This window comes from Trichomycterus rosablanca, chromosome 12 (assembly GCF_030014385.1).
Source record: "Trichomycterus rosablanca isolate fTriRos1 chromosome 12, fTriRos1.hap1, whole genome shotgun sequence".
Taxonomy (NCBI): domain Eukaryota; kingdom Metazoa; phylum Chordata; class Actinopteri; order Siluriformes; family Trichomycteridae; genus Trichomycterus; species Trichomycterus rosablanca.
The window spans coordinates 17,463,630-17,488,218 of NC_085999.1; the positions used below are offsets into that span (position 1 = coordinate 17,463,630).

The following is a 24,589-nucleotide window of genomic DNA, read 5'->3' on the forward strand; positions in this document are numbered from 1 at the left end:
GGTGTTCTTGGGGTCATATCCAGCATTTCTCTGCTCCCAGCTCCCTTGAGATCATTGACAAGCTCCCCCCGTGTAATTCTGGACTGACCTCACCTTTCTCAGAATTATTCTTACCCCACCAGGTGAGATCTTGCATGGAGCTCCAGAGTGAGGGCGATTAACTGTGATCTTGTATTTCTTCCATTTTCGAATGATCGCACCAACAGTGGTCTCTTTCTCACCAAGCTTCTTGCTGATGGTCTTGTAGCCCATTCCAGCCTTGTGCAGGTCTACAATCTTGTCCCTGACGTCCTTTGATAGCTCTTTGGTCTTGCCCATGGTGGTCGAGAGATTTGAATGGAAGAAACTGATTCTGTGACAGGTGTCTTTTATACAGGGACAGGACTAATTTGTGTGCCTCATGGGCACATAACCGGTCTGTGGGGGTCAGAATTCTTGCTGGTTGGTAGGGGATCAAATACTTATTTCCCTTAATTAAATACAAATTAATTTATAACCTTTATTTAAAGTTTTTTTTCTGTATATATATATATATACATATATATATATATATATATAACACTAAAATACAATTGAAAACAGTTGATAATCAATAAAAATACATTAAAACCTGCACTTTACTTTTACTTCTTTATTGTTTCCTTACGCTTCTTAATCATGGAGATGCTTGATCTTGGAATACTGTATTCAGTTCAGTAAAGGCGCATTCACATGAGAACTGGCACGCTAGCTTTTGAGCTGGCTGTGCCGTTATTTCCTATGTGTGGCAGTGCACAAAGCTTGTGACTTATTGTGGAGAAGGAATTTTATTAGTGGAGAGAACTTATGAGCAGTAATAATTAAGAGAGGTTTAGTGTTTCTATATCGTTCTTTTAATACATTAAGATTTTTTTAACAATAAGCGTTTTAGACTCGATTCTTACAATTTCTCAGAACCCTGAGCTATAACACAAGTTTAAAAGTAAAACAGGAGAAGAAATGCAGCGAAACACAGATACATGTGAAAGCTTTCAGTATGAATTTGACGGTTATTCCACACAAATGCAGATTCGTCTCATATGCGCACTTTGATGACGTCTTACTGCACCAATCAAGCCAATCGCTGAACAAAGCGGCTGTTCATTGTTAATTTGGAATTAAATAAATAAAAACCATGTTGAGTTTTTTTTATATATATTTTATTTATGCATTTTCTCCCCTTTTTCTCCCTTTTTAGTGTGTCCAATTGCCCGATTGTGTCATGCTTCCTCTCCACCAATGCCGATCCCCGTTCCGATTGAGGAGAACAAAGCTAACCCACACCCCCTCCGATCGTGGGCAGCATGCTGTATGCATCTTATCACCTACACTTTGACGAGTGCAGTGCAGCTCAGCACTGTGTATGGAGAGACACACCCTAAGAGCACTCTTTTCTCATCTCTGTGCAGGCGCCATCAATCAGCCAGCAGAGGTCGTAATTGCACCAGTCATGAGAGAGACACCCCATCCGGCTTAGTCCCGCCCATATCTGAACAACAGGCCAATCATTGTTCATGTGGCCTCTCAGCCTTAGCCGGCAGGCAGAGCTGAGATTCGATACAATATATTCGAGATCCCAGCTCTGGTTCCAGCGTGTTTTTTTTTTACCGCTGCGCCACCTGAGCGGCCCCCTATGTCGTTCTTTTAATACATGTCATGTTGAGCTTTTTTTAACGCTAAGCGTTTTAGACTCTTTCAAAACATTTCTCAGAACCTCAAGCTATAACAAGTTTAAAAGTGAAACATGAGCATGAGCTAAGCAAAGGTACATGTGGAGCACAAATGCAGATTCGTCTCATATTCGCACTTTGATGACGAATTACTGATCCACTCAAGCCAAGCGCTGAACAAAGCGACTGTTCATTGTTAATTTGAAATTAAATAAATACATAAAAAAGCTGAACACATTGAGTTTAAGGTAACCGTCGAGTTTAAGGGTACAAATTTCTTGACAAAGAATATTAAATATTTTGAGTTTAGGGGACATCAAGTTACAAGGTACCACTGTCTTTTCTGAGAAGAGTAAACTTAGATATTGGGTATCTTTCTCAGCTCTTATCTTTTCTTCATATTAATTGTGTTAATTTAGGCAAAATATCATTTGATAAGTCATGCAGTGATGTTTGAATGCTCGCAATTGACTTTCCAGTTGATCCTAAAGGTGTTTAATGGTATTAAAGTCAGACCACATTCTGAAGCAATCATACACTTATCCCTCTTGCAGCACATTTTCTAAATTGTAAATAATAACATCATATATAGATATCTTACCTGCAATCCAATCCACAGCGATCCCCTCCACTCTGCTGATGCCAGTGGTAATAATGTGTTCTCGCCATGTCTGGTCCCTTTTGGCTCTGGAGATGCGGTTCATGCCCATATCTGTCCAGTAGACTGTGTCATTGCCTGCAGACAGGAAGCCATATTTCACAACAGGAGCCCATATTTCACAACAGGAGCCCAGACGCTTCTATCTACTACATCTCTTACAACTCTTTCACATGGAACAGCAGGCATACTGTGTTTGTACAAAACAAACGTGGGTGATGCCATTACTCCTGTCAATGCATTCAACAAACCGCTCGCGTCATTTCAACACAGCATATAAATGCTTTGCTTTTCTGATAACACATCTGATATAGCTTATAATCACAAATTATTCACACAAATCATAAAATATGCTGATTTCCTGCATGTTGGGATTTAAAACCAGCACACACATCAGCTCCACGGCTTCTTTCCCATGTAAATATGCACAGTGACAGGGACCGGTTTATTTTTTACCCTCATGTAAATGCACCCAGATAACGGAATTCTTGCATGTGATGGCAGCCAGCTGGAAGGCTCACATCTGTTTCATGCTAAACTGGACTCAGGTTCCGCCAGCTTACCTGAGCTGAGCTGTAACATGCTGCCCTTGTACAGGGCAATGATGGAGCGGGGAAGAACTGTCCATCTGTCTGCCGAGTCCTTTAACTGAGGTCAGCACTTCTGGCCAAGCTTCCTTGGGCAAATATATTAGGGACAGGAGGAGCATAGTCCTGCTGTGCCTTTGACTTTTTTGAATGTTGTTCATAAGAAACATTCATTTTTTGAATGTTTTTAATGCTTTTGTTGGCTTGTAACTCAATTGCTAATGTTTAGCAGACAAAAGATTACTACTGCCTACTGAGGTGCCTTAATTCTAAGTGATAATCTGACTAAATAACCAGTGAGCTTCCAGTTCTTTCTTAGCAGTGAATAAATACACATTGATTTTAAAGTGTGATTTATTTGCAAATATGGGCTTGTCAGTGATAATTTAACCATTTTTGGTACACAAAAGGAGATGTTAGCTAGCGGGTTGTGCCGGATCAGCCAATTGGTTTGAATGGCCTAAGGCTTACTGTGTTAAGAGAAAACTGTGATGACCTAATTGCCATAGGCAGGTAGGCAGTGGGCAGCAAGTCAGCTCACTAGGTTTTCAGACAGACCCAATATTGCATATCAGTTGGGTTATATGAGGGATCTTCAAAAAGGTGGTTGGAAGCAGTGAGGGTGAAAGGAGTAGCAGCCATCTGATTTCCACCGTTTTGGATGCTCAAAGGAGCTTTAAGGGGAAGAAGATTTTCATGTGATGATTATGTGAAAGTAGCGGTGCATCAGTGGCTACACGCTCAACCAAAAACATTTTTTGCTGATGGCATTAAAAAGTTGGTACGCTGGGAAAATGGATCGGAAGGTGACTTACAGACAGACAGACAGACAGACAGATAGATAGATAGACAGACAGATAGACAGACAGATAGACAGACAGACAGACAGACAGACAGAGACAGACAGATAGATAGATAGACAGACAGAGACAGACAGATATATAGGTAGACAGACAGATATATAGGTAGACAAACAGGCAGACAGATAGATGGATAGACAGACAGATAGAAAGACAGATAAATAGATAGACAGATAGATAGATAGATAGATAGATAGATAGATAGATAGATAGATAGATAGATAGATAGATAGATAGATAGATAGATAGATAGATAGACAGACAGACAGGCAGATAGATGGACAGACAGACAGGCAGATAGATAGACAGATAGACAGACAGACTGACAGATACGGACAGTCAGACAGATAGATAGACAGACAGACTGACAGATAGACAGACAGTCAGACAGACAGACAAATACATAGGTAGACAAACAGGCAGACAGATAGACAAATAGATAGATAGCCAGACAGACAGACAGACAGATATATAGGTAGACAAACAGGCAGACAGATAAACAGACAGATAGAAAGACAAATAAATAGATAGACAGATGGACTGACAGATAGATATACAGTTGTGTTCAAAATAATAGCAGTGTGTTTAAAAAAGTGAATAAAGCTCAGAATTCTTATATAGCTTTTATTTTCATACACACAAATGCATTGACAACACTGCACATTCTTTTCCAAATCAAAACATGAATTAAAATTGATCAAATGTGTTATTACTTTACAGAAAGAGAAGAAAAGGGAATATTAGGCTGTTCAAAAAAATAGCAGTGTCTGCATTTTTCTTTACAAACTCAAACATTTACTGTTTAAACTGAAAAATGCTTCAATATTTAGCTTTCCTGTACCTCTTCAAGTATTTGGATGTATTCAAACTGATCCATGATCCCTGGTATGCGATAAATAGGCCTGACACCATAGTATGAGAAACATCCCCATATCATGATGCTTGCGCCACCATGCTTCACTGTCTTCACAGTGTACTGTGGCTTGAATTCAGTGTTCGGGGGTCGTCTGACAAACTGTCTGCGGCCACTAGACCCAAAAAGAACAATCTTGCTTTCATCAGTCCACAAAATGTTGCGCCATTTCTCTTTAGGCCAGTGAATGTGTTCTTTGGCAAATTGTAACCTCTTCAGCACATGTCGTTTTTGCAACAATGGGACTTTGCGGGGGCTTCTTGCCGATAGCTTGGCTTCACACAGGCGTCTTCTAACTGTCACAGTACTCTTAGGTAACTTTAGACCTTCTTTGATCTCCCTGGAGCTGATCATTGGCTGAGTCTTTGCCATTTTGGCTATTCTTCAATCCATCCGAATGGTAGTTTTCCATTTTCTTCCACGTCTTTCTGGTTTTGGTTGCCATTTTAAAGCATTTGAAATCATTTTAGCTGAGCAGCCTATAATTTTCTGCACTTTTTTAGGTTTTTCCCTCTCCAATCGACTTTTTAATCAAAGTACGCTGTTCTTCTGAACAATGTCTGGAACAACCCATTTCACTCTGTTTTTTAGAGAGAAATGCACCATAACCAGCATGTACAACATCTGCTGCTTTTATACTTTAATAAGGGCCACCTGTTTGACACCCATTTTTTCACAGAATGAATGACCTCACTAATTGAACTTTACACTGCTATTATTTTGAACACGCCCCTTTTAGTTACTTATTCAATTACACAGAATCAGCAGCATGCATGTCATGATGGTTGGGTCTGTTGGTTTTTTATTACTCTACTACACCTACTAGTAAGTTTTTTGCCATGTATAAATATAATTTCTACCAAAAACAGTGATTGATCTGGTTAGTGATGTTGGACTGCTATTATTTTGAACACAACTGTACATACAGACAGATAAACAGACAGACAGACAGACAGATAGGCAGACAGACAGACAGATAGATAGGCAAACAGACAGACAGACATACATACAGACAGACAGACAGACAGACAGACAGACAGACAGACAGACAGACAGACAGACAGACAGAGACAGACAGACAGACAGACAGACAGACAGACAGACAGATAGATAGATAGATAGATAGATAGATAGATAGATAGATAGATAGATAGATAGATAGATAGATAGACAGACTGACAGATAGACATACAAATAGACAGACAGACAGACATATATAGATAGATAATTACACATGAAAACAGAAACAAGAAAAAAGAAAACAGGTGGATTCTATTTGTAATGACAGTGTATAGTGTACAGAGTTTTCTACAGGATGAAACTCATTACCTTTCTAATGTGTTTTCAGCCATATCAGTGTTGTTATGACACCAGTTAAAATGACTCTGTGGTTGACAATTTCACACCAGAACTCAAAATGCATTTAATAGTTGCTGCCTGCTGTAATTTGTGAGATGACCTTCAGCTTCAGTAAATTGAATGCTAATCACAGACACAATGCGAGTGCAGAAAGCAATGCCAGCTTGCACAGAATTGCATTTCGCCATTGTCACCTCTATGTCTAGCTCTGTGTCTATGTTCAGAAAGTAAACAAACAAATTTAAGCTAAAGCTTACAGATTTGAAACTGGACAACACAACAAATTTAGACACCCCCTTTGTGTTGCCTTCTCGCTTTCTTGTTCTGATTACATTTTGCCTTCTACCTGTTTTTTTCTAAGTTTATTAGTTTGTGGAAGCAGAAAAGTTGTACTTCTTGTAAGGTAGGATATTTCTTGACTCCTGTGACAGTATTTTTCTCTGCTAAAATGTTTTATCCCTCTTTTTTAAAAATAAAAACCAGTTTTATAAGGCATATATACTCTATGATTTCCACCAAGGTCACTCGAGTGCTTGTTTACTTTTATCGAGTTTCTGGACCTTATTAATGTACTCAGTAAAGTACTATTATTAAATCCATCCCTGAAGAAGCTTAACAACTTTCAGCTTTCATTACATTTTTGCACACAGAAGTGGGTTTGTGATTTAGGCCAGTTATCTGATGTTTTACTAATATTAAATTAAAACATAAAAATCTCTAAAGAACCAATTTTAGATTATGTACTAACTAGACTTTACACCCATCAGGCATAACATTACGACCACTGACAGGTGAAGTGAATTACGCTAATTATCTCTTCATCACGGCACCTCTGAGTTGGTGGGATATATTAGGCAGCAAGTGAACATTTTATCCTCAAATTTGTGTGTTAGAGTCAGGAAAATTGGCAAGCGTAAGGACTTGAGCGAGTTTGACATAGTTGACAATTGTGATGACTAGACGACTGGGTCAGAGCATCTCCAAAACTTCAGCTCTTGTGGGGTGTTCCCAGTCTGCAGTGGCTACTGTAGCTCAAATTGCTGAAGACGTTAATGCTGGTTCTGATAGAAAGGTGTCAGAACACACAGTGCATCGCAGTATGTTGCATATGGGGCTGCATAGCCGCAGACCAGTCAGGGTGCCCATGCTGACCCCTGTCCACCACCGAAAGCGCCAACAATGGGCACGTGAGCATCGGAACTGGACCACAGAGCAATGGAAGAAGGTGGCCTGGTCTGATGAATTACGTTTTCTTTTACATCGTGTGGATGACATGACACCAGGATGCACTACACCAGGATGCACTATGGGAAGAAGGCAAGCCGGCGGAGGCAGTGTGATGCTTTGAGCAATGTTCGGCTGGGAAACCGTGGGTCCTGCCATCCATGTGGATGTTACTTTGACACGTACCACCTACCTAAGCAGTGTTGCGGACCGTGTACACCCTTTCATGGAAACAGTATTCCCTGATGGCTGTGGCCTCTTTCAGCAGGATAACGCACCCTGCCACAAAGCAAAAATGGTTCAGCAATGGTTTGTGGAGCACAACAACGAGTTTGAGGTGTTGACTTGGCCTCCAAATTCCCCAGATTCCCTCTCAATCCAATCGAGGATCTGTGGGATGTGCTGGACAAACAAGTCTGATCCATGGAGGCTCCACCTCGCAACTTACAGGAGTTAAAGGATCTGCTGCTAACATCTTGGTGCCAGATACCACAGCACACCTTCAGGGGTCTAGTGAAGTCCATGCCTTAACAGGTCATGGCTGTTTTGGCAGCAAAAAGGGGACCAACACAATATTAAGAAGGTGGTCATAATGTTATGCTTGATTGGTGTATTTACTTATTTAAACCCAGGTAAATTAAAACTGGTGCACAATAAAATGCATATAATACACACTAATTCTCCATAGTTCTCAACCAAAATCTATATGTGTATTTGAGAGGACATACAGTAACAAAAATAAAAATCTATTTCATATTTCTGGCTTTTAATAAGTCGGTGGCATCACATGAGGACCGCTTCCCCTACCTACCCTCATTTCTCATGCCACTTGTCACAATTGAATTCTCAATAAACAGGGTCAATCATGTTGCAGTCGAGCTGCAGCGAAATCACTTCAGAACAGCCCATTTGAGGCATGAATAATGCATAGACTGACAAAATCTCCAGCATGCCACCGAGATCCTGCACAGCCGTCTGTACGCTCCATCCCTTTGATGAATCGGCTAATATATAAGTGCGTCCCTTATGATGCTGGTTTTAGGGAATACGAAAAGCATTTTTTTGGAACCGCCAGCATTGACTTGCTTAACCTGCTTTAACCTGTTATTTTTATAAAATCTGAAATGTAGGTTTTCTATTACCTGTGAGCAAGTACAAAGATGTGTAGCTAATATTAGACTGCATGTTTGACAGTGAACACTGTGATAAATGTGAGGCATGAGAAGTGGTACAGGCTTTATTTTACATAGAGTGTAACAAGGTGGATGCTGAATGCATATTCAGCAGTTTAGCAGTTCAGAGACGTGCCTTTCCCAGCATTATTAATAACAGTCACCTGTAATTCATAAGCGCTGATGCTTTTCAGGTGCTTTGGTTTGCTCTGACGATGGATGTTTATTTATACACCGATTAGGCATAACATGACCACCTCCTTGTTTCTACACTAACTGTCCATTTTATCAGCTCCACTTACCATATCGGAGCACTTTGTAGTTCTACAATTACTGACTGTAGTCCATCTATTTCTCTACATACATTTTTAGCCTGCTTTCACCCTGTTCTTCAATGGTCAGGACTCTTCCAGGACCACTACAGACTCAGCACTGCAGTGACAATGACATGGTGGATAAGACAGCAGTGCTGATGGAGTTTTTAAACACCTCACGGTCACTGCTGGATCGAGAATAGTCCACCAACCAAAAATATATCCAGCCAACAGCACCACATGGGCAGCATCCTGTGACCACTGATGAAGGTCTAGAAGATGACCAACTCAAACAGCAGCAATAGATGAGCGATCATCTCTGACTTCACACCTTCAAGGTGGACCAACTAGGTAGGAGAGTCTAATAGAGTGGACAGTGAGTGGACACGGTATTTAAAAACTCCAGCAGCAACACACACTAACACACCTAAGACTAAGGGTGTGTTCGAAAACCTAGGGAGCTCTCTACATAGACAGCATTTTACGGCATCCTACGCGAGCTCCAGAGAAGGAGGCTGTTCAAAATCCTAGATGCCTTAATATCCTCACTAGTAAGGTATCTTAAAATTTCAATGGTAAAACTGATGGAATCACTGTCTAAGTAGCGCGTTCGAACAACCTGCCTTATAAGTCATTGACTTAGTAGAATCCTTTCTACTTAGATACAGTAGCTGCCTATAGACGGTTTTCCATCCACCAACTTTCTGCGAATTTTGAAAATGCGCATTAAAATACCTGGATGGAAAAGCTCAAAATTCGAAAAAAGACCCAAATATCGCAAAAAAAAGTTTTCACGATTGAACGAGGTGGAAAAGTTAAAATATTGCATCGCCGAAATGCGAAAAAAGGGGATGGAAACGGGTTTTGCAAATAAGCGATGACGTTTCAAGCTCTAAGTCACCGTACACCTGTGGTATGTGGTGCGCTGCATAATTACACTGTACTATTTCTTCTGCCTCCTGCACATTTGGTAATACGACGTAATGTTTCATTAGTTTTGATGTTATTGCTTGGCATACAGCGTATACACTACGGTGAACTGTTGTTACGCTTACGCCGAACTCCGCACAAGTGGCCAGATTGTACAAGGCAATAGCAATCCTCTTTTCAGTTGGCATGGGTGGCCGGTGACTGTAAACTTTTGGCTCTACAGATTACCTGATCATGGTGCATAGCTTATCAAAGGCTGATTTTGACATTCTGAAATTCTTGATCCAAAGCTCGTCTGAAAAATGGTTCTGCACAATGTGCGCCCTAAATTGTTTAGTGCGTTTATTCTCAGATGCGAGGTGAACGTCGCCGTGGCACGGAGATTTGAGCCCACATTAGATGGGCCATTGCTCGTTCTGCCCGACGTCTCTTAGCTGCAAACAACATAACCATAAAAAGATGGCAAATCGTTGTAAATATAATTCTACTTGAAGTAAAAACCAAATTAAATCTCTCCATCTTGCTTGTTTCTCTGCAGCGCGTTGACACGTCATGTAAAGGTTTTTTCGCATAACTGTAGTTGATGGAAACGCAACATTTTTCGCTTTTTTTCTGCCGATATTTCGTAAATGCGCATTACACTTGCGAAACGTTTGGATGGAAACCCGGTTTATGTAGGCAGTAAGACAGCAAGGCAGCTCACTAGGTTTTCGAACACACCCCAAGACTCCAAAGTAATTGATTGATTGAGTGATAAATGCTTACCTGCATGGAAGTCCACTCCCACAGCAAAGAGGGTACCAGTAATGGGCATCAGAGTTTCTGCATGGTCAGAGGGGTCCAGAGAGATTCCACGCACTCCCTCATGCACAGAATACATCAGAAAGGAGCTTAATCCTGTTAAACAGAAAACCAACACCAATGACATATAGGGCTGGTATTTATTTTTGTAAATTTGGACATAGTGCTTGCTAGGATGCAAAATGGGGAAAACAGACATCATATGTGTTGAATTAAAAACCAATGTTATAATTAGTTGTCAGCAGTATGGTCAAGTCTTGGCAAAATATCAAATCATATCATCATATCATCGTTTTTCTTTCCTTTTGAAACAATAAATACATTGTAGGCTAAAGTTAGTAAACCTTTAGAATGTTTTTAGGAACTAGGAAAAAAAATATAAATGTCAATGATAAATAATTGAACAATATACAACCTAATAATTTATACAGCAGAGTTATATGTACATTGATTGCATGTGGTTTGTAAATCAGACCTCCTTCGTGTGATATAATGTAAATGCATCCTGGCAATAAGAAATTGATATTCATTATTAATATGTATTAATATTGTCATTAGTAAACACTGATCCTATTTGGCGCACTTGAAATCTAAGGCATATCCCTAAACACTGGGTACCAAGTAAAAACATACCCTGAGTGGGTTACAGCAAAGCATTACTTATTCACTTATTTATACTTCGTTATATCAAGAGATGATTTAGAGAAGCTAGATTATCTTCTGCTGTTTGCTTTAACAGTAAAAATAATCTAGAATACCACATAGATCTCTATGTACACTTGGGAAAATGTGCTTTACACAGGTAGTAATCAGAAGTGAGATTGAACACTGGCCCCAGAAGCTGTGTGACACACACAAGACATGCTGTGTCACAATGCCGCCCTGATTTTTAATTTAGAGCTGAAAATTGTATGTAGGACGTTTTGATACAAATGACGGTGTACAATGGTGGCACAGCATATAGTTGTACCAGTGTTCTGGGAACCAGGATTTAACTACACCTCGTTACTATTTTAGTTTAATAAGTTCTGCTTGTATCCACTTTATTTATTTATTTAAGTATTTATTTATTTTGATTTATTTATTTTACTTATTTATTTGTTTATTAATTTATTTGTTTATTTCTTTTTATTTTTTCCCCTCTCACATTTCAAAGTCATATTGGACACAGTGTCCACCAGTACTTTGTCCAGTATGGATTGTTGCTTAGTACTTAGTGTTTTGGCTGTTTAGTGTTTTGGCTGTTTAGTGTTTTGGGTGACCCTGAATGCACTTTGACACTGATCAGGATCAAGCAGTTACTAAAGATTTATAAAAGAACAATAATAAATAAATAAATAAATATAATAATAATAATAAAAATAATAATTAATAATAATAAGTATTATTATTATTATTTTGTTTCTTGTTGTTTTGTTATTATTATTATTTTGTTGTTTCTTGTTTTGTTATTATTATTATTTTGTTGTTTCTTGTTTTGTTATTATTATTATTATTATTAATAATAATAATAATAATAATATAATTATTATTTTGTTGTTTCTTGTTTTGTTATTATTATTATTATTATTTTGTTGTTTCTTGTTGTTTTGTTATTATTATTATTATTATTTTGTTGTTTTTAGTTTTGTTATTATTGTTATTATTATTATTATTGTTATTTTGTTGTTCCTTGTTTTGTTATTATTATTATTATTATTATTATATTACTATTAAGATTATTTTGTTGTTTCTTGTTGTTTTGTTATTATTATTATTATTATTATTATTATCATTATTATTATTATTGTTGTTATTTTGTTGTTTCTTGTTTTGTTATTATTATTATTATTATTATTACTATTATTAATATTTTATTGTTTCTTGTTGTTTTGTTGTTATTATTATTTTGTTTCTTAAAAAATAAATAAATGAATAAATCATACTAAAAGCATGCTGCTTTATAATCCAAAGTCCTATAACAACATTGTTTATTATAAGGAAATATAATAATTAGTTATTGTGACATAATAGTTAATCACATGATGCCTTGTTGTGAATATCTTTAAGTGAAACAGCTTTCTTCCCATACTTTATCTGCTTAATACCTCTGTTCCTGTACCTACCTTCACAGGAGAGGCGGTCCGGACGCAGATTGTAGCCCACGGTGCAGGCACAGCTCCGGGTATTCTCAGATGTAGGAAGGCAGAGCTGAGAACAGCCGCCATTGTTCAGCTGACAGGCATTCCTACCTACAAAACAAAATATACCACCCACAAGTTTGAATGCATCAACAAAACTTTTCTAAACTCTGGCTGTAGTTTGATAGTGTCTCTGAATAACTAATGGGACACACGTAGGAAGCATCCACCCCGCTGTGCTCCCAAGGAGAGCCTGCTGTAGCAGTCCAAACAGTAATGAGACAGCACTGAATATGAATAGAGAAGCTAACTGCTGCTTGAGAAGTTTAGGGACTGGATAGATATACATCACAGCCTACTTAATGGTCGTTCCTTATTTAAATGGACAGTTTAGTGGGATCCAAGGCAACGTTGTTAATGGAGCTGCCATTACCCTGAATTATTTGCCTAATAACTTAGAAAATGGAAGAACGATTTGCCAATAAATCTTGAGTCTGCAGTGCACTTTTACATATTAAAAAGAAAGGGAGGATCTATTTGTGTTATCAAACCGAACGCAATGTTCAAACAATAAACTACAAAGGTTACTCGTTATAATCTATGCAGAATTAAATCAGACGCAAATTAAAATCCTTGAAAACCCAGTCAGCCATTATTTCCCATTTACATCTAATTTCACAGGCCATTTTAATTTTACATTACCGTGTACTTACTGTTCTGAAGCATTTCAAAGTCACACCCTTGAACATAAACAGACAGGTAAAAAGTTAAAGGAAATACCAATATGTGGTTTAGTAAAGTGAAGGGCAAAACAACTTCAAAGCATTTTAAATAAACTCCTTCAAGTCTCTAAACTATACTGGAGACATTCTTTCAGAAGATTTAAATGATGTTTTAATATTAGTGTTAAAAAGTGCCTGACATTTAAAGCCCATTCTTTTCATTCTCATCAAACTATTTAGTTTTGTCTATTTTATAATCTTTTATTATATTGATAAGCTGGAATTGGTTTTGTATTAATTTGCGGTGACCCCATTATCAAATAAGGCAGATAGACCAAGCACAGTCAATATAACTGTAGCCTCTAATTTCTCATATTTATGTATTTACAACTCCAAATCCGAAGAAGTTGGGACAGTTTGGAAAATACAAATAAAATAAAAGTGCAGTGTTCCTTACATTTACTTGGACTTTTATTTGATTGCAGACAGTTTGAAATATTTCATGTTTTGTCTGCTCAACTTCATTTCATTTGTTAATAAACATCCATTCCTGTATTTCAGGCCTGCAACACATTCCAAAAAAAGTTGGGATGGGGGGAATTTAGGGCTAGTAATGAGGTGAAAAAAAAGAGGTCCCCAATAGAGCATGTGTGGAGAATTTTGAAACAAAAAATGCGACAACGACGACCCCGTACTGTTGTACATCTTAAGACGTGTTTGCAGGAAGAATGGGACAAAATAAAAGCTGAAACACTAAATCACTTGGTATCAGTTATGAGGAATCCCCTCCGGCACCCTGCCCTTGAACAACAGCCAATTGGATGGCAGATCTAAGTTTCGAACCAACAAGTTTGTCAGCTCTGGTGTGCTAGCATGTTTTACCGCTGCACCACCTGAGCGCCTTTTAGATTTTATATTTAACCTGTCAAGAGTCTATTTATACAAAGTTGCTCACCTTTTTGGCCGTCTCGGTCATACACCTTCATGTGGACCACTCCGCTGGTTTTATTGCGCAATGCTACAAGACTGCGCCCATCCCTTTTGGCCACTGTGCCCAACTGTGCCAGATCGTCATCGGCCCACCACAGCCTGCCACCTGTTTAAGCACAGAAATCATTCATTTTGCATGCCGAAATCTGAGTACGTGGTTTTGTCATGCAGGTGCATTTTCTCAATGAGCCCTGTGCCTAGGTGTGCTTTAGCTCATTACTACACTACACTATACTACACTACACTACTTTGACAAAGCCTCAATGAAGCAGAGTTTAGAACAGTCTGGCACTGTGCCATGGTCTGAAAAGATTCATAAAGCATTGGAATGTAACCAATATGAGAACATCAGTGCAAAAAGCGAGCTTGTTTGTTGTTCCTATTTAGGCAATGCTTACCCCTGGAGCCTCAGAGATTGTTCTTGGCTCTGAGTCTAAACCATATCTGTGTGCTGCAGGAAAGAAGGATGTAATCTCACACCAGGGGGGCCAAGATATCAAACTAAATGGTAAGTCATTAGATGAAAAGTGGACAATTTCTTTCCAGCTCATATGAATGGAAAATGTACACAACCTTAGCCGCTATTTACCTGACATTATTTTCCCTAGTGGGGCCTTCATCCCTTCACCATATAATCCATAATTTGGTTAAAATTCTAATCATTGTTATCATAATTCCATCAAGCACTGCACATTCTTGATGCCAATATCATGTTCTACCACATTTCAGTATATTGGATCATTCTAATCTGTTGGATCATTCCAATCTATTAGATCTGGTAATTGGTAATAAGCTCTTTAATGTCATTTGACTTTGCCACATGAGCTGCTCATCGTTAGTGCTTTCGGCGGTGGACAGGGGTCAGCATGGGCACCCTGACTGGTCTGCGTCTATACAGCTCCATACGCAACAAACTGCGATGCACTGTGTATTCTGGCACCTTTCTATCAGAACCAGCATTAACTTCTTCAGCAATTTGAGCTACAGTAGCTCGTCTGTTGAATCAGACCACACGCGCCAGCCTTCGCTCCCCACGTGCATCAGTGACCCTGTCGCCGGTTTACCACTGTTCCCTCCTTGGACCACTTTTTATAGACACTGACCACTGCAGACCGGGAACACCCCACAAGAGCTGCAGTTTTGGAGATGCTCTGACCCAGTCGTCTAGCCATCACAATTTGGCCCTTGTCAAACTCACTCAAATCCTTACGCTTGTCCATTTTTCCTGCTTCTAACACATCAACTTTGAGGATAAAATGTTCACTTGCTGCCTAATATATCCCACCCACTAACAGGTGCCCTGATGAAGAGATAATCAGTGTTATTCACTTCACCTGTCAGTGCTCATAATGTTATGCCTGGTTGGTATATGTGCTGTTATTTCACAAGATAAAGATTTATTCAAAACATTTATCACCTATGTGGTAAGGTAATTGCCCCCCTTAAACCTAAAACCTGATCTTGACAGTAGCAGTTGTTTTGAATCACCTTCTTGCTGCATAAACCAACAGTGCTTGAGCTTCAGGTCACAAACTGATGGACAACACATCAATGCGTTCTTGTTGTAATTTTTGTAGGCCAGTCATTCCTGGGAATGTTTACCACTGTTCCAAGTATTATTTTTTCTATTTGTGGATAATGGCTCTATTTCTGGATAATGGCTCCATTTGTGTATAATGGCTTACTGTGGTTTGATGGGGTCCCAGAGCCCTAGCAATGGCTTTGTAACCCTTTCCAGACTGGTATAATTCAAAGAATTTGTTTCCCCATCTGTAATTGAATGTACTTTTTAGAATGTGGCATTATGTACTGCTATTTGAGACCTTTAGCCTTTACATTGCCAGACAACCCTATTAAAGGCATTTTATTTTATGTATCAAATAACATTATGTTTTCTAGACAGGTTGTTTCTATATATACATACAGCATATATACACCGATCAGGCATAACATTATGACCTCCCGCTTTTGCTGCCTAAATAGCCCTGACCCGTTGATGCACGGACTCCACTACACCCCTGAAGGTGTGCTGTGGTATCTGGCACCAAGATGTTAGCAGCAGATCCTTTAACTCCTGTAAGTTGCGAGGTGGGGCCTCCCTGGATCTGACTTGTTTGTCCAGCACATCCCACAGATGCTCAATTGGATTGAGATCTGGGGAATTTGGAGTCCAAGTCAACACCTCAAACTCATTGTTGTGCTCCTCAAACCATTCCTGAACCATTTTTGCTTTGTGGCAGGGCACATCATCCTGCTAAAAGAGGCCACAGCCATCAGGGAATACTGTTTCCATGAAAGGGTGCACATGGACTGCAGCAATGCTTAGGTAGGTGGCACGAGTCAAAGTAACATCCACATGGATGGCAGGACCCAAGGTTTCCCAGCAGAACATTGCCCAAAGCATCACACTGCCTCCGCCGGCTTGCCTTCTTGTGATGTAAAAGGTGGTGACATGAAAAATGAGGGGACGTTGTAGTCTAGTGGATAAGGTACTGGACTAGTAATCAGAAGGTCACTGGTTCAAGTCCACCACTGCCAGGTTGCTGCTGTTGCGCCCTTGAGCAAGGCCATTAACCTTCAATTGCTTAAACTGTACACTGTCGCAGTACTGTAAGTCACTTTGGATAAAAGTGTCTGCTAAAATGGTAAAAAAAAATGTAAATGAAAAATGTTTGAGGCTTTAAGTAAACAAAATGGCATGTGCTTTAGCACTGCCCATCAAGTGCAATTTTCATTGTAAGCATTTCATATGATTATAACTAAGGGAGAGGTCTTCAAGTAATATCCTATAAAGAAAGCCAAATGGACATACACCGACCAGGCATAACTTTATGACCACTGACAGGTGAAGTGAATAACACTGATTATCTCTTCATCACAGCACCTGTTAGTGGATGGGATATATTAGGCTGCAAGTAAACATTTTATCCTCAGTTGATATGTTAGAAGCAGGAAAAATGGGCAAGCGTAAGGATCTGAGTGAGTTTGACAAGGGCCAAATTGTGATGGCTAGACGACTGGATCAGAGCATCTCCAAAACTGCAGCTCTTGTGAGGTGTTCCCGGTCTGCACTGGTCAGTATCTATCAAAAGTGGTCCAAGGAAGGAACAGTGGTAAACCGGCGACAGGGTCATGGGCGGCCAAGGCTCATTGATGCACAGGGGGAGCAAAGGCTGGCCCATGCAGTCTGATCTAACAGACGAGCAACTATAGCTTAAATTGCTGAAGAAGTTAATGCTGGTTCAGATAGAAAGGTGTCAGAATACACAGTGCATCACAGCTGAAGGACTGTTTTGGCAGCAAAAAGGGGACCAACACAATATTAGGTTAAGGTTAACAATGTTATGCCTCATCAGTGTATCTAACTATTGCTTCTATAAGAAAAGAGCACCCCTGACTCGTCAATAAAATCGTTTAATTCTTTATATTACCTTGTACTGGTGTTTATTGGAGATGTGCTTGCGATGTAATGAAGTACTTGGATTTGTTTGTTGTTAACATTCTGTCAATTTTGCATCTAACAAACACCACTATAGGCTAGCTCTTTGTAAATAATTTTAGGTATATATTCCCCCCTACAAACCCCAAAAAATGATATGATCTGTCACCACTTTCTGCTTTGCACTTGACCAGAAAATTGAAACCTGGCATTTATACAGCCTGTGGCAACCATCAGATAGCATTTTCACTGCTCTACAGACCAGGCACCTTTATAGGATTTAAAACCCAGATCATGACATGTTTTTAACTTTGGTAAATATCTTTATTTGGAGAGATGTGACAAAGATGAGGTGCAAACATCTGAGATCGTAATCTAGTTCACTATTTATAGGGCGTTGGTTTTAGACGAACCCACATGCAGTGCTCCAAATAGCTAATCGATTACACCCATTCGGTAAGGGGCTAGGAAGAAGCTGTTTGTTCCATACCAGTTCGATACTCCTGATTAACCTTGAATGAGCTAAATCGCAGCTACAGAATTCTAAAAGGCTTATTTTTATCACTTTGAGCGGGTAATTAGCAAATGAGAGATCAATATGGTTGAAAGCAACATTATACATTACAATGAGTCTGTGCTGCAGTGAAACCATGCACAGAAGGATTTTGATAGAAACCACCCCTAATACCCGATGGATCTTCGCCCATCTGTTGGTATGAAAGGATGAGCAGTCTGAGATTAATAAATAAATAAACTACTAATTTTATGTTTGCAAGCTGTGATCCTTTCTCATACATTTTCTTAGTATTATTCTTTTATTTAAGTGATTTGACGTTTGGGACATTAAATATATTTGTAATGAGGTAAATTACATCAGCCATAACATTAAAACCACCTCTTTGTCCATTTTATCAGCTCCACTTACCATATAAAAGCACTTTTTAGTTCTATAATTACTGACTGTAGTCCATTTATTTTTCTACATACATTTTTACCTCATTTAACTCTGTTCTTCAATGATCAGGACCACCACAGACCCACCACAGAGTAGGTGACACTGACATGGTGGTGGTGTGTTAGTGTGTGTTGTGCTGGTATGAGTGGATCAGACACATCAGCACTGCTGGAGTTTTTAAATACCTGCCACTCACTCTCCACTCTATTAGACACTCCTACCTAGTTGGTCCACCTTGTAGATGTAAAGTCAGAGACGATCACTCATCTGTTGCTGCTGTTTGAGTTGGTCATCTTCTAGACCTTCATCAGTGGTCACAAGGGCGCTGTTGGCTGGATCTATTTTTGGTTGGTGGACTGTTCTCAGTCCAGAAGTGACAGTGAGGTGTTTAAAAACTCCATCAGTGCTTCTGTGTCTTGTCCACTCATACCAGCACAACACACACTAACACACCACCACCATGTCAGTGTCAAATAATACCTGCTATGTGGTGGTCCTGGGAGAGTCATGACCATTCAAGAAAAGAATGAAAGGGGGCTAACAAAGCTTGCAAACAAACAAATGGACTACAATCAGTAATTGTAGAACTACAAAGTGCTTCTATATGGTAAGTGGAGCTGATAAAATGGACAGTGAGTGTAGAAACAAGGAGGTGGTTTTAATGTTATGGCTGATCAGTGTATAAAGTAAATAATGTGCTTAGCAGCAACATAGCTGGTCATTTTCTGATCCAGCATTACTCTGCCTCTGTATGCAAAGCAAGGTCTATAAAGACATGAAGAAAGGCTTGGTTTAACAAAACTCTAGTGGCCTGCACAGAACCCTGACCTTAGCTGCACTGAACAGCTTTAGAATGAACTGGAACGTTAATTAAGGCTTTCTTAACCAACGTGAGTTCACAGCCATACAAATGCTCTTTTAACTGAATGGGCACAAATTCCCTTGTGAGAAGCCTTTTTAGAAGGGCTGTTGTTTATATCTAAAAAAAAGATCACATTGACGCTATTTTAATGCCATTTGTTTTTATAACGGGATGACCAACAAGCTTAGTCAAAAGAGTCTAAATACTTTTGGCCATATAGTGGATGTTACACATATATTTAAAATTGAAGTGGTCCAGAGTAAATAGTGTATGTTAACAGTAATAAAATTATTTATTTATTTATTTATTTATTTATTTATTTATTTATTTATTTATTTATTTAATTTCTAATTTATTATGTGTATTATAATACATATAATACATATAATACAAAAAAAAAATATTAAAATTGACAACCAGGCAAGCAGGTTGGTGTGAATAAATCAACTGTGGGAGCAATTGTAAGAAAATGGAAGACATACAAGACCATTGATAATCTCCCTCGATCTGGGGCCCCACGCAAGATCTCATCCCGTGGGATCAAAATGATCATGAGAACGGTGAGCAAAATACCAGAACTACACGGAGGGACCTGATGAATGACCTGCAGAGAGCTGGGACCAAAGTAACAAAGGCTACCATCAGTAACACACTACGCCGAGAGGGACTGAAATCCTGCAGTGCCAGGCGTGTCCCCCTGCTTAAGCCAGTACATGTCCAGGCCCGTCTGAAATGTGCCAGAGAGCATATGGATGATCCAGAAGAGGATTGGGAGAATATCATGTGGTCAGATGAAACCAAAATGGAACTTTTTGGTAAAAACTCAACTCGTCGTGTTTGGAGGAAGAAGAATGCTGAGTTGCATCCCAAGAACACCATACCTACTGTGAAACATGGGGGTGGAAACATCATGCTTTGGGGCTGTTTTTCTGCAAAGGGGACAGGACGACTGATCCGTGTTAAGGGAAGAATGAACGGGGCCATGTATCGTGAGATTTTAAGCCAAAACCTCCTTCCATCAGTGAGAGCATTGAAGATGGAACGTGGCTGGGTCTTCCAGCATGACAATGATCCCAAACACACCGCTCGGGCAACGAAGGAGTGGCTCCGTAAAAAGCATTTCAAGGTCCTGGAGTGGCCTAGCCAGTCTCCAGACCTCAACCCCACAGAAAATTTGTGGAGGGAGTTGAAAGTCTGTGTTGCCCAGCAACAGCCCCAAAACATCACTGCTCTAGAGGAGATCTGCATGGAGGAATGGGCCAAAATACCAGCTACAGTGTGTGCAACCCTGGTGAAGACTTACAGGAAACGTTTGACCTCTGTCATTGCCAACAAAGGTTATGTTACAAAGTATTGAGTTGAACTTTTGTTATTGACCAAATACTTATTTTCCACCATAATTTACAAATAAATTCTTTAAAAATCCTACAATGTGATTTCCTGGATTTTTTTTTTCTCATTTTGTCTCTCATAGTTGAAGTGTACCTATGATGAAAATTACAGAGCTCTCTCATCTTTCTAAGTAGGAGAACCTGCACAATCAGTGGCTGACTAAATACTTTTTGGCCCCACTGTATAACTAAGTTTACTAAGCTCATGACATAGAAGGTTGTAACTTTTTTTAAGGTTAATTATTAAACTCACATTTTTCTTATTATTATTATTAATTGTATTTCAAATTAAAACTTTAATAATACATAATACATACAAACATTATCAGGCTGAATCATTGAACATTTAGAGGAAAACTTGAGTTCTAATGAATTTCAAGATACATTGTTGTTTGAGTATCTTAAACCTCTCTTAATATTATTTATCTGGTAAACTTTTAAAAGTCAAAACAGAACAACGGGTACATTACTTGTTGGCCTCTTCCTTCATTTAGGGCTCTTACAATAAATGTACTCACTCTCCCAACCCCCAATTATGCCATTTTTTGTGCTAATATACATTGCTCAAAAATTAAGTGATCATTTAATAATCACAGTATAACACCAAGTTAATTAAACTTCAAGAAATATCAATATAACACGGCAGGAAGCATAAGCGATTGTGAAGCAATTTCAGCTGCTTTGGTGTAAATGAAAGTGACAAGGTGCAAAAAATAGGCAACAGCAAGACAACCGCCTAAAAAGAAAGTGGTTTTACAGGTGGTGGCCACAGACAGGTACTCTTACCTCATCAATCTTGACTGATTCTTCTCTAGTTTTGCATTTTGCTAGTGTCCTTGACAATACTGGTAGCCTGAGGTGGTACCTGCAACCCTTTTAAGTTGCACAAGAAGTCCAGCTCTTCCAGTATGGCACATTCATACATGTCATTATAAGAATGTTTGCTCTCCATGGATGAGATACCAGGATATTTCATTGGCATCCGGCAAAGAACACCAAAATCGGCAAGTCCACAATCTGCACCATGTTCTCTCCACAGGCTAGAGCAGGTTCAAAGGTTCATGGAGATACCGTGGTAAATGTTATTCTGCCTTTAACTCAGAATAATTCAGCATGACTTGTTTTGGCAGTGGGTCAGTAATATCCTTGGAGGGTTGCACAAACCTCCATGGACGAGCCAACGGTATCCTTCATGTTAGGTACTGGGAGCAGATCCCACAGGACACCATCCCAGACATTAGTGGGAGTGCATATAGGCACGTGGGGGTCATACACACTACTGAGTCAAATTGTGTTGAATTCTGGCATCAACAGGTTGATGATTTTGGCTTCCACTGATCATCGTTACATTATTAACGTACAATTTGGGATTTGTGTTCCCTTAATTCTTGAACAGAATATTTTTTTTCACTAAAGAAATAGCACTCGTGATGATATTATGCTATATATTAAAGCAGTTAATATATTAGAAAAAAAAGTTACCATAGAGTTTGCTAAACACTAAAGCAAAAGCACGAAAACTACTTTCCAAATACTACCCACTCAGACACCCACACACAAGCCTGTATAAGCATCCTTCCACTCTCAGGCTCACCTAGACAGGGACACATCGATAGATAGAACACACACACTCACACACAAGTTCAATTGTGCACTTCAGAGTTACAAGGTCTAAGTAAAGCCCTCACGGAGAACAAATAATCATAGTTTTCAACAGTAACCATCTGTCTTGAACACTTTTATCAGTTTGTACAAACAAGTTTGCACAAGTGCTTTTTAAAAAAAGTACTTTGTATAGCTACTATGTGATAGAAAGACTCCAAACCAAACAGAATCCAAAAAGACGGATTTATGTGCAGTTGGGGTAAAATAATAGTAAAATAAATGCTAAAAAACTTAAGTGGCATCATGGATGGAGTAAAAGCTGATTTTTATATTGTGCTGCTGTTAGTATAATTAGTCAAAGAAGCTAATAAGTTACGATACAAGGTGAGGATGCTTAAAGCCATGTCACTGTACACAGATCAGCCATAACATTTGAACCACCTCCTTGTTTCTACACTCACTGTCCACTTTATCAGCTCCACTTACCATATAGAAGAACTTTGTAGTTCTACAATTACTGACCTTAGTCCATCTGTTTCTCTGCATACTTTGTTAGCCCCCTTTCATGCTGTTCTTCAATGGTATTTTTTGGGTGGTGGATCACTGACATGGTGGTGGTGTGTTTGTGTGTGTTGTGCTGGTATGAGAGGATAAGACACAGTAATGCTGATGGAGTTTTTAAACACCTCACTGTCACTGCTGGACTGACAATAGTCCACCAACCAAAAATATCCAAAAAACAGCGCCCCGTGTGTGCCCTTAAACTCAACGTTTCCCTTAAACTCAACGTGTGAGCAACTGCTGCTTTGCTCAGCTCTCTGATCTGTGTTTAGCTCCTGTTTCACTTTTAAACTTGTGTCATAGCGTTTTGAGAAATTGTAAGAATCAACTTTTCCAAGAGAGTCTTAAACACTTCATTAAAAATAATAATAATAATGTAACCTAATGTATTAAAAGAACAACATAAAAACACTAAAGCTCTCTTAATTATTACTGCTTATTTGTTCTCTCCACTAATTAAGAAACAAGAGGAAACAATAAGGAATTAAAGGTAAAGTGAAGGTTTTATTGTATTTTGATTGATTTTAAACTGTTTTAATTGTATTTCAGTGTCGTGGGCAGCATCCTGTGACCACTGATGAAGATCTCAAGGATGACCAACTCAAACAGCAGAAATACAGTAGATGAGTGATCATCTCATCTATGACTTTACATCTACAAGGTGGACCAACTAGGTAGGAGTGTCTAATAGAGCAGACAGTGAGTGGACACGGTATTTAAAAACTCCAGCAGCGCTGCTGTGTCTGATCCACTCACACCAGCACAACACACACTAACACACCACCACCATGTCATTGTCACTGCAGAGCTGAGAATGATCCACCACCCAAATAATACCTACTCTGTAGTGGTCCTGGGAGAGTCCTGACCATTGAAGAACAGCATGAAAGGGGGCTAACAAAGCATGCAGAGAAACAGACTACAATCAGTAACTGTAGAACTACAAAGTGCTTCTATATGGTAAGTGGAGCTGATAAAATGGACAGTGAGAGTAGAAACAAGGAGGTGGTTTTAATGTTATGGCTGATGGGTGTATATCACATTTTGCTAAAAGACTAAATTGAGCTAAATGAAAAAAACAAAAAAACAACACACATCTGTAGAATGACTGAGGGCAAACACGTCTTTTAACCCATTAATAGCAACCCATAATGAATGGGCTGCAATTACTAACGTTAGCTAAAAACAGGTACACTAGAACAGGGGGTAGAACACCTGTGGGGTGCCTGATGAGCACCTGTCCAGGGGGGAGTGACATAATGAGATTTTTTTTATAGCATATAATTTATCACCCACAGGACGCATATTTGATTAGTATCGCTGACCACACACACACGCATGTCTAATGTTATCCAGCTCAGTCTGAAAAAAGGACCACTGGCTAGCAAAACTTAAAAACAGGGCTAACAGTGAAGATAAATCAGTGACAAAAACAATG

The 24,589-nt window shown here is 39.1% G+C and overlaps 1 protein-coding gene across 1 annotated transcript in view; it reads right to left on the minus strand.

Annotated features, from left to right (window-relative positions):
- lrp1bb (low density lipoprotein receptor-related protein 1Bb) overlaps positions 1-24,589 on the minus strand; it is a 488,452-nt gene that overhangs the window by 205,954 nt on the left and 257,909 nt on the right. Inside the window, exons 33-36 of the mRNA XM_063005338.1 lie at positions 14,304-14,444; positions 12,612-12,737; positions 10,471-10,602; positions 2,290-2,424 (exon numbers count right to left, since the gene is read on the minus strand). Coding sequence (XP_062861408.1) covers positions 2,290-2,424; positions 10,471-10,602; positions 12,612-12,737; positions 14,304-14,444 — 534 coding nt within the window. The remainder of the gene's footprint in view (positions 1-2,289; positions 2,425-10,470; positions 10,603-12,611; positions 12,738-14,303; positions 14,445-24,589) is intronic.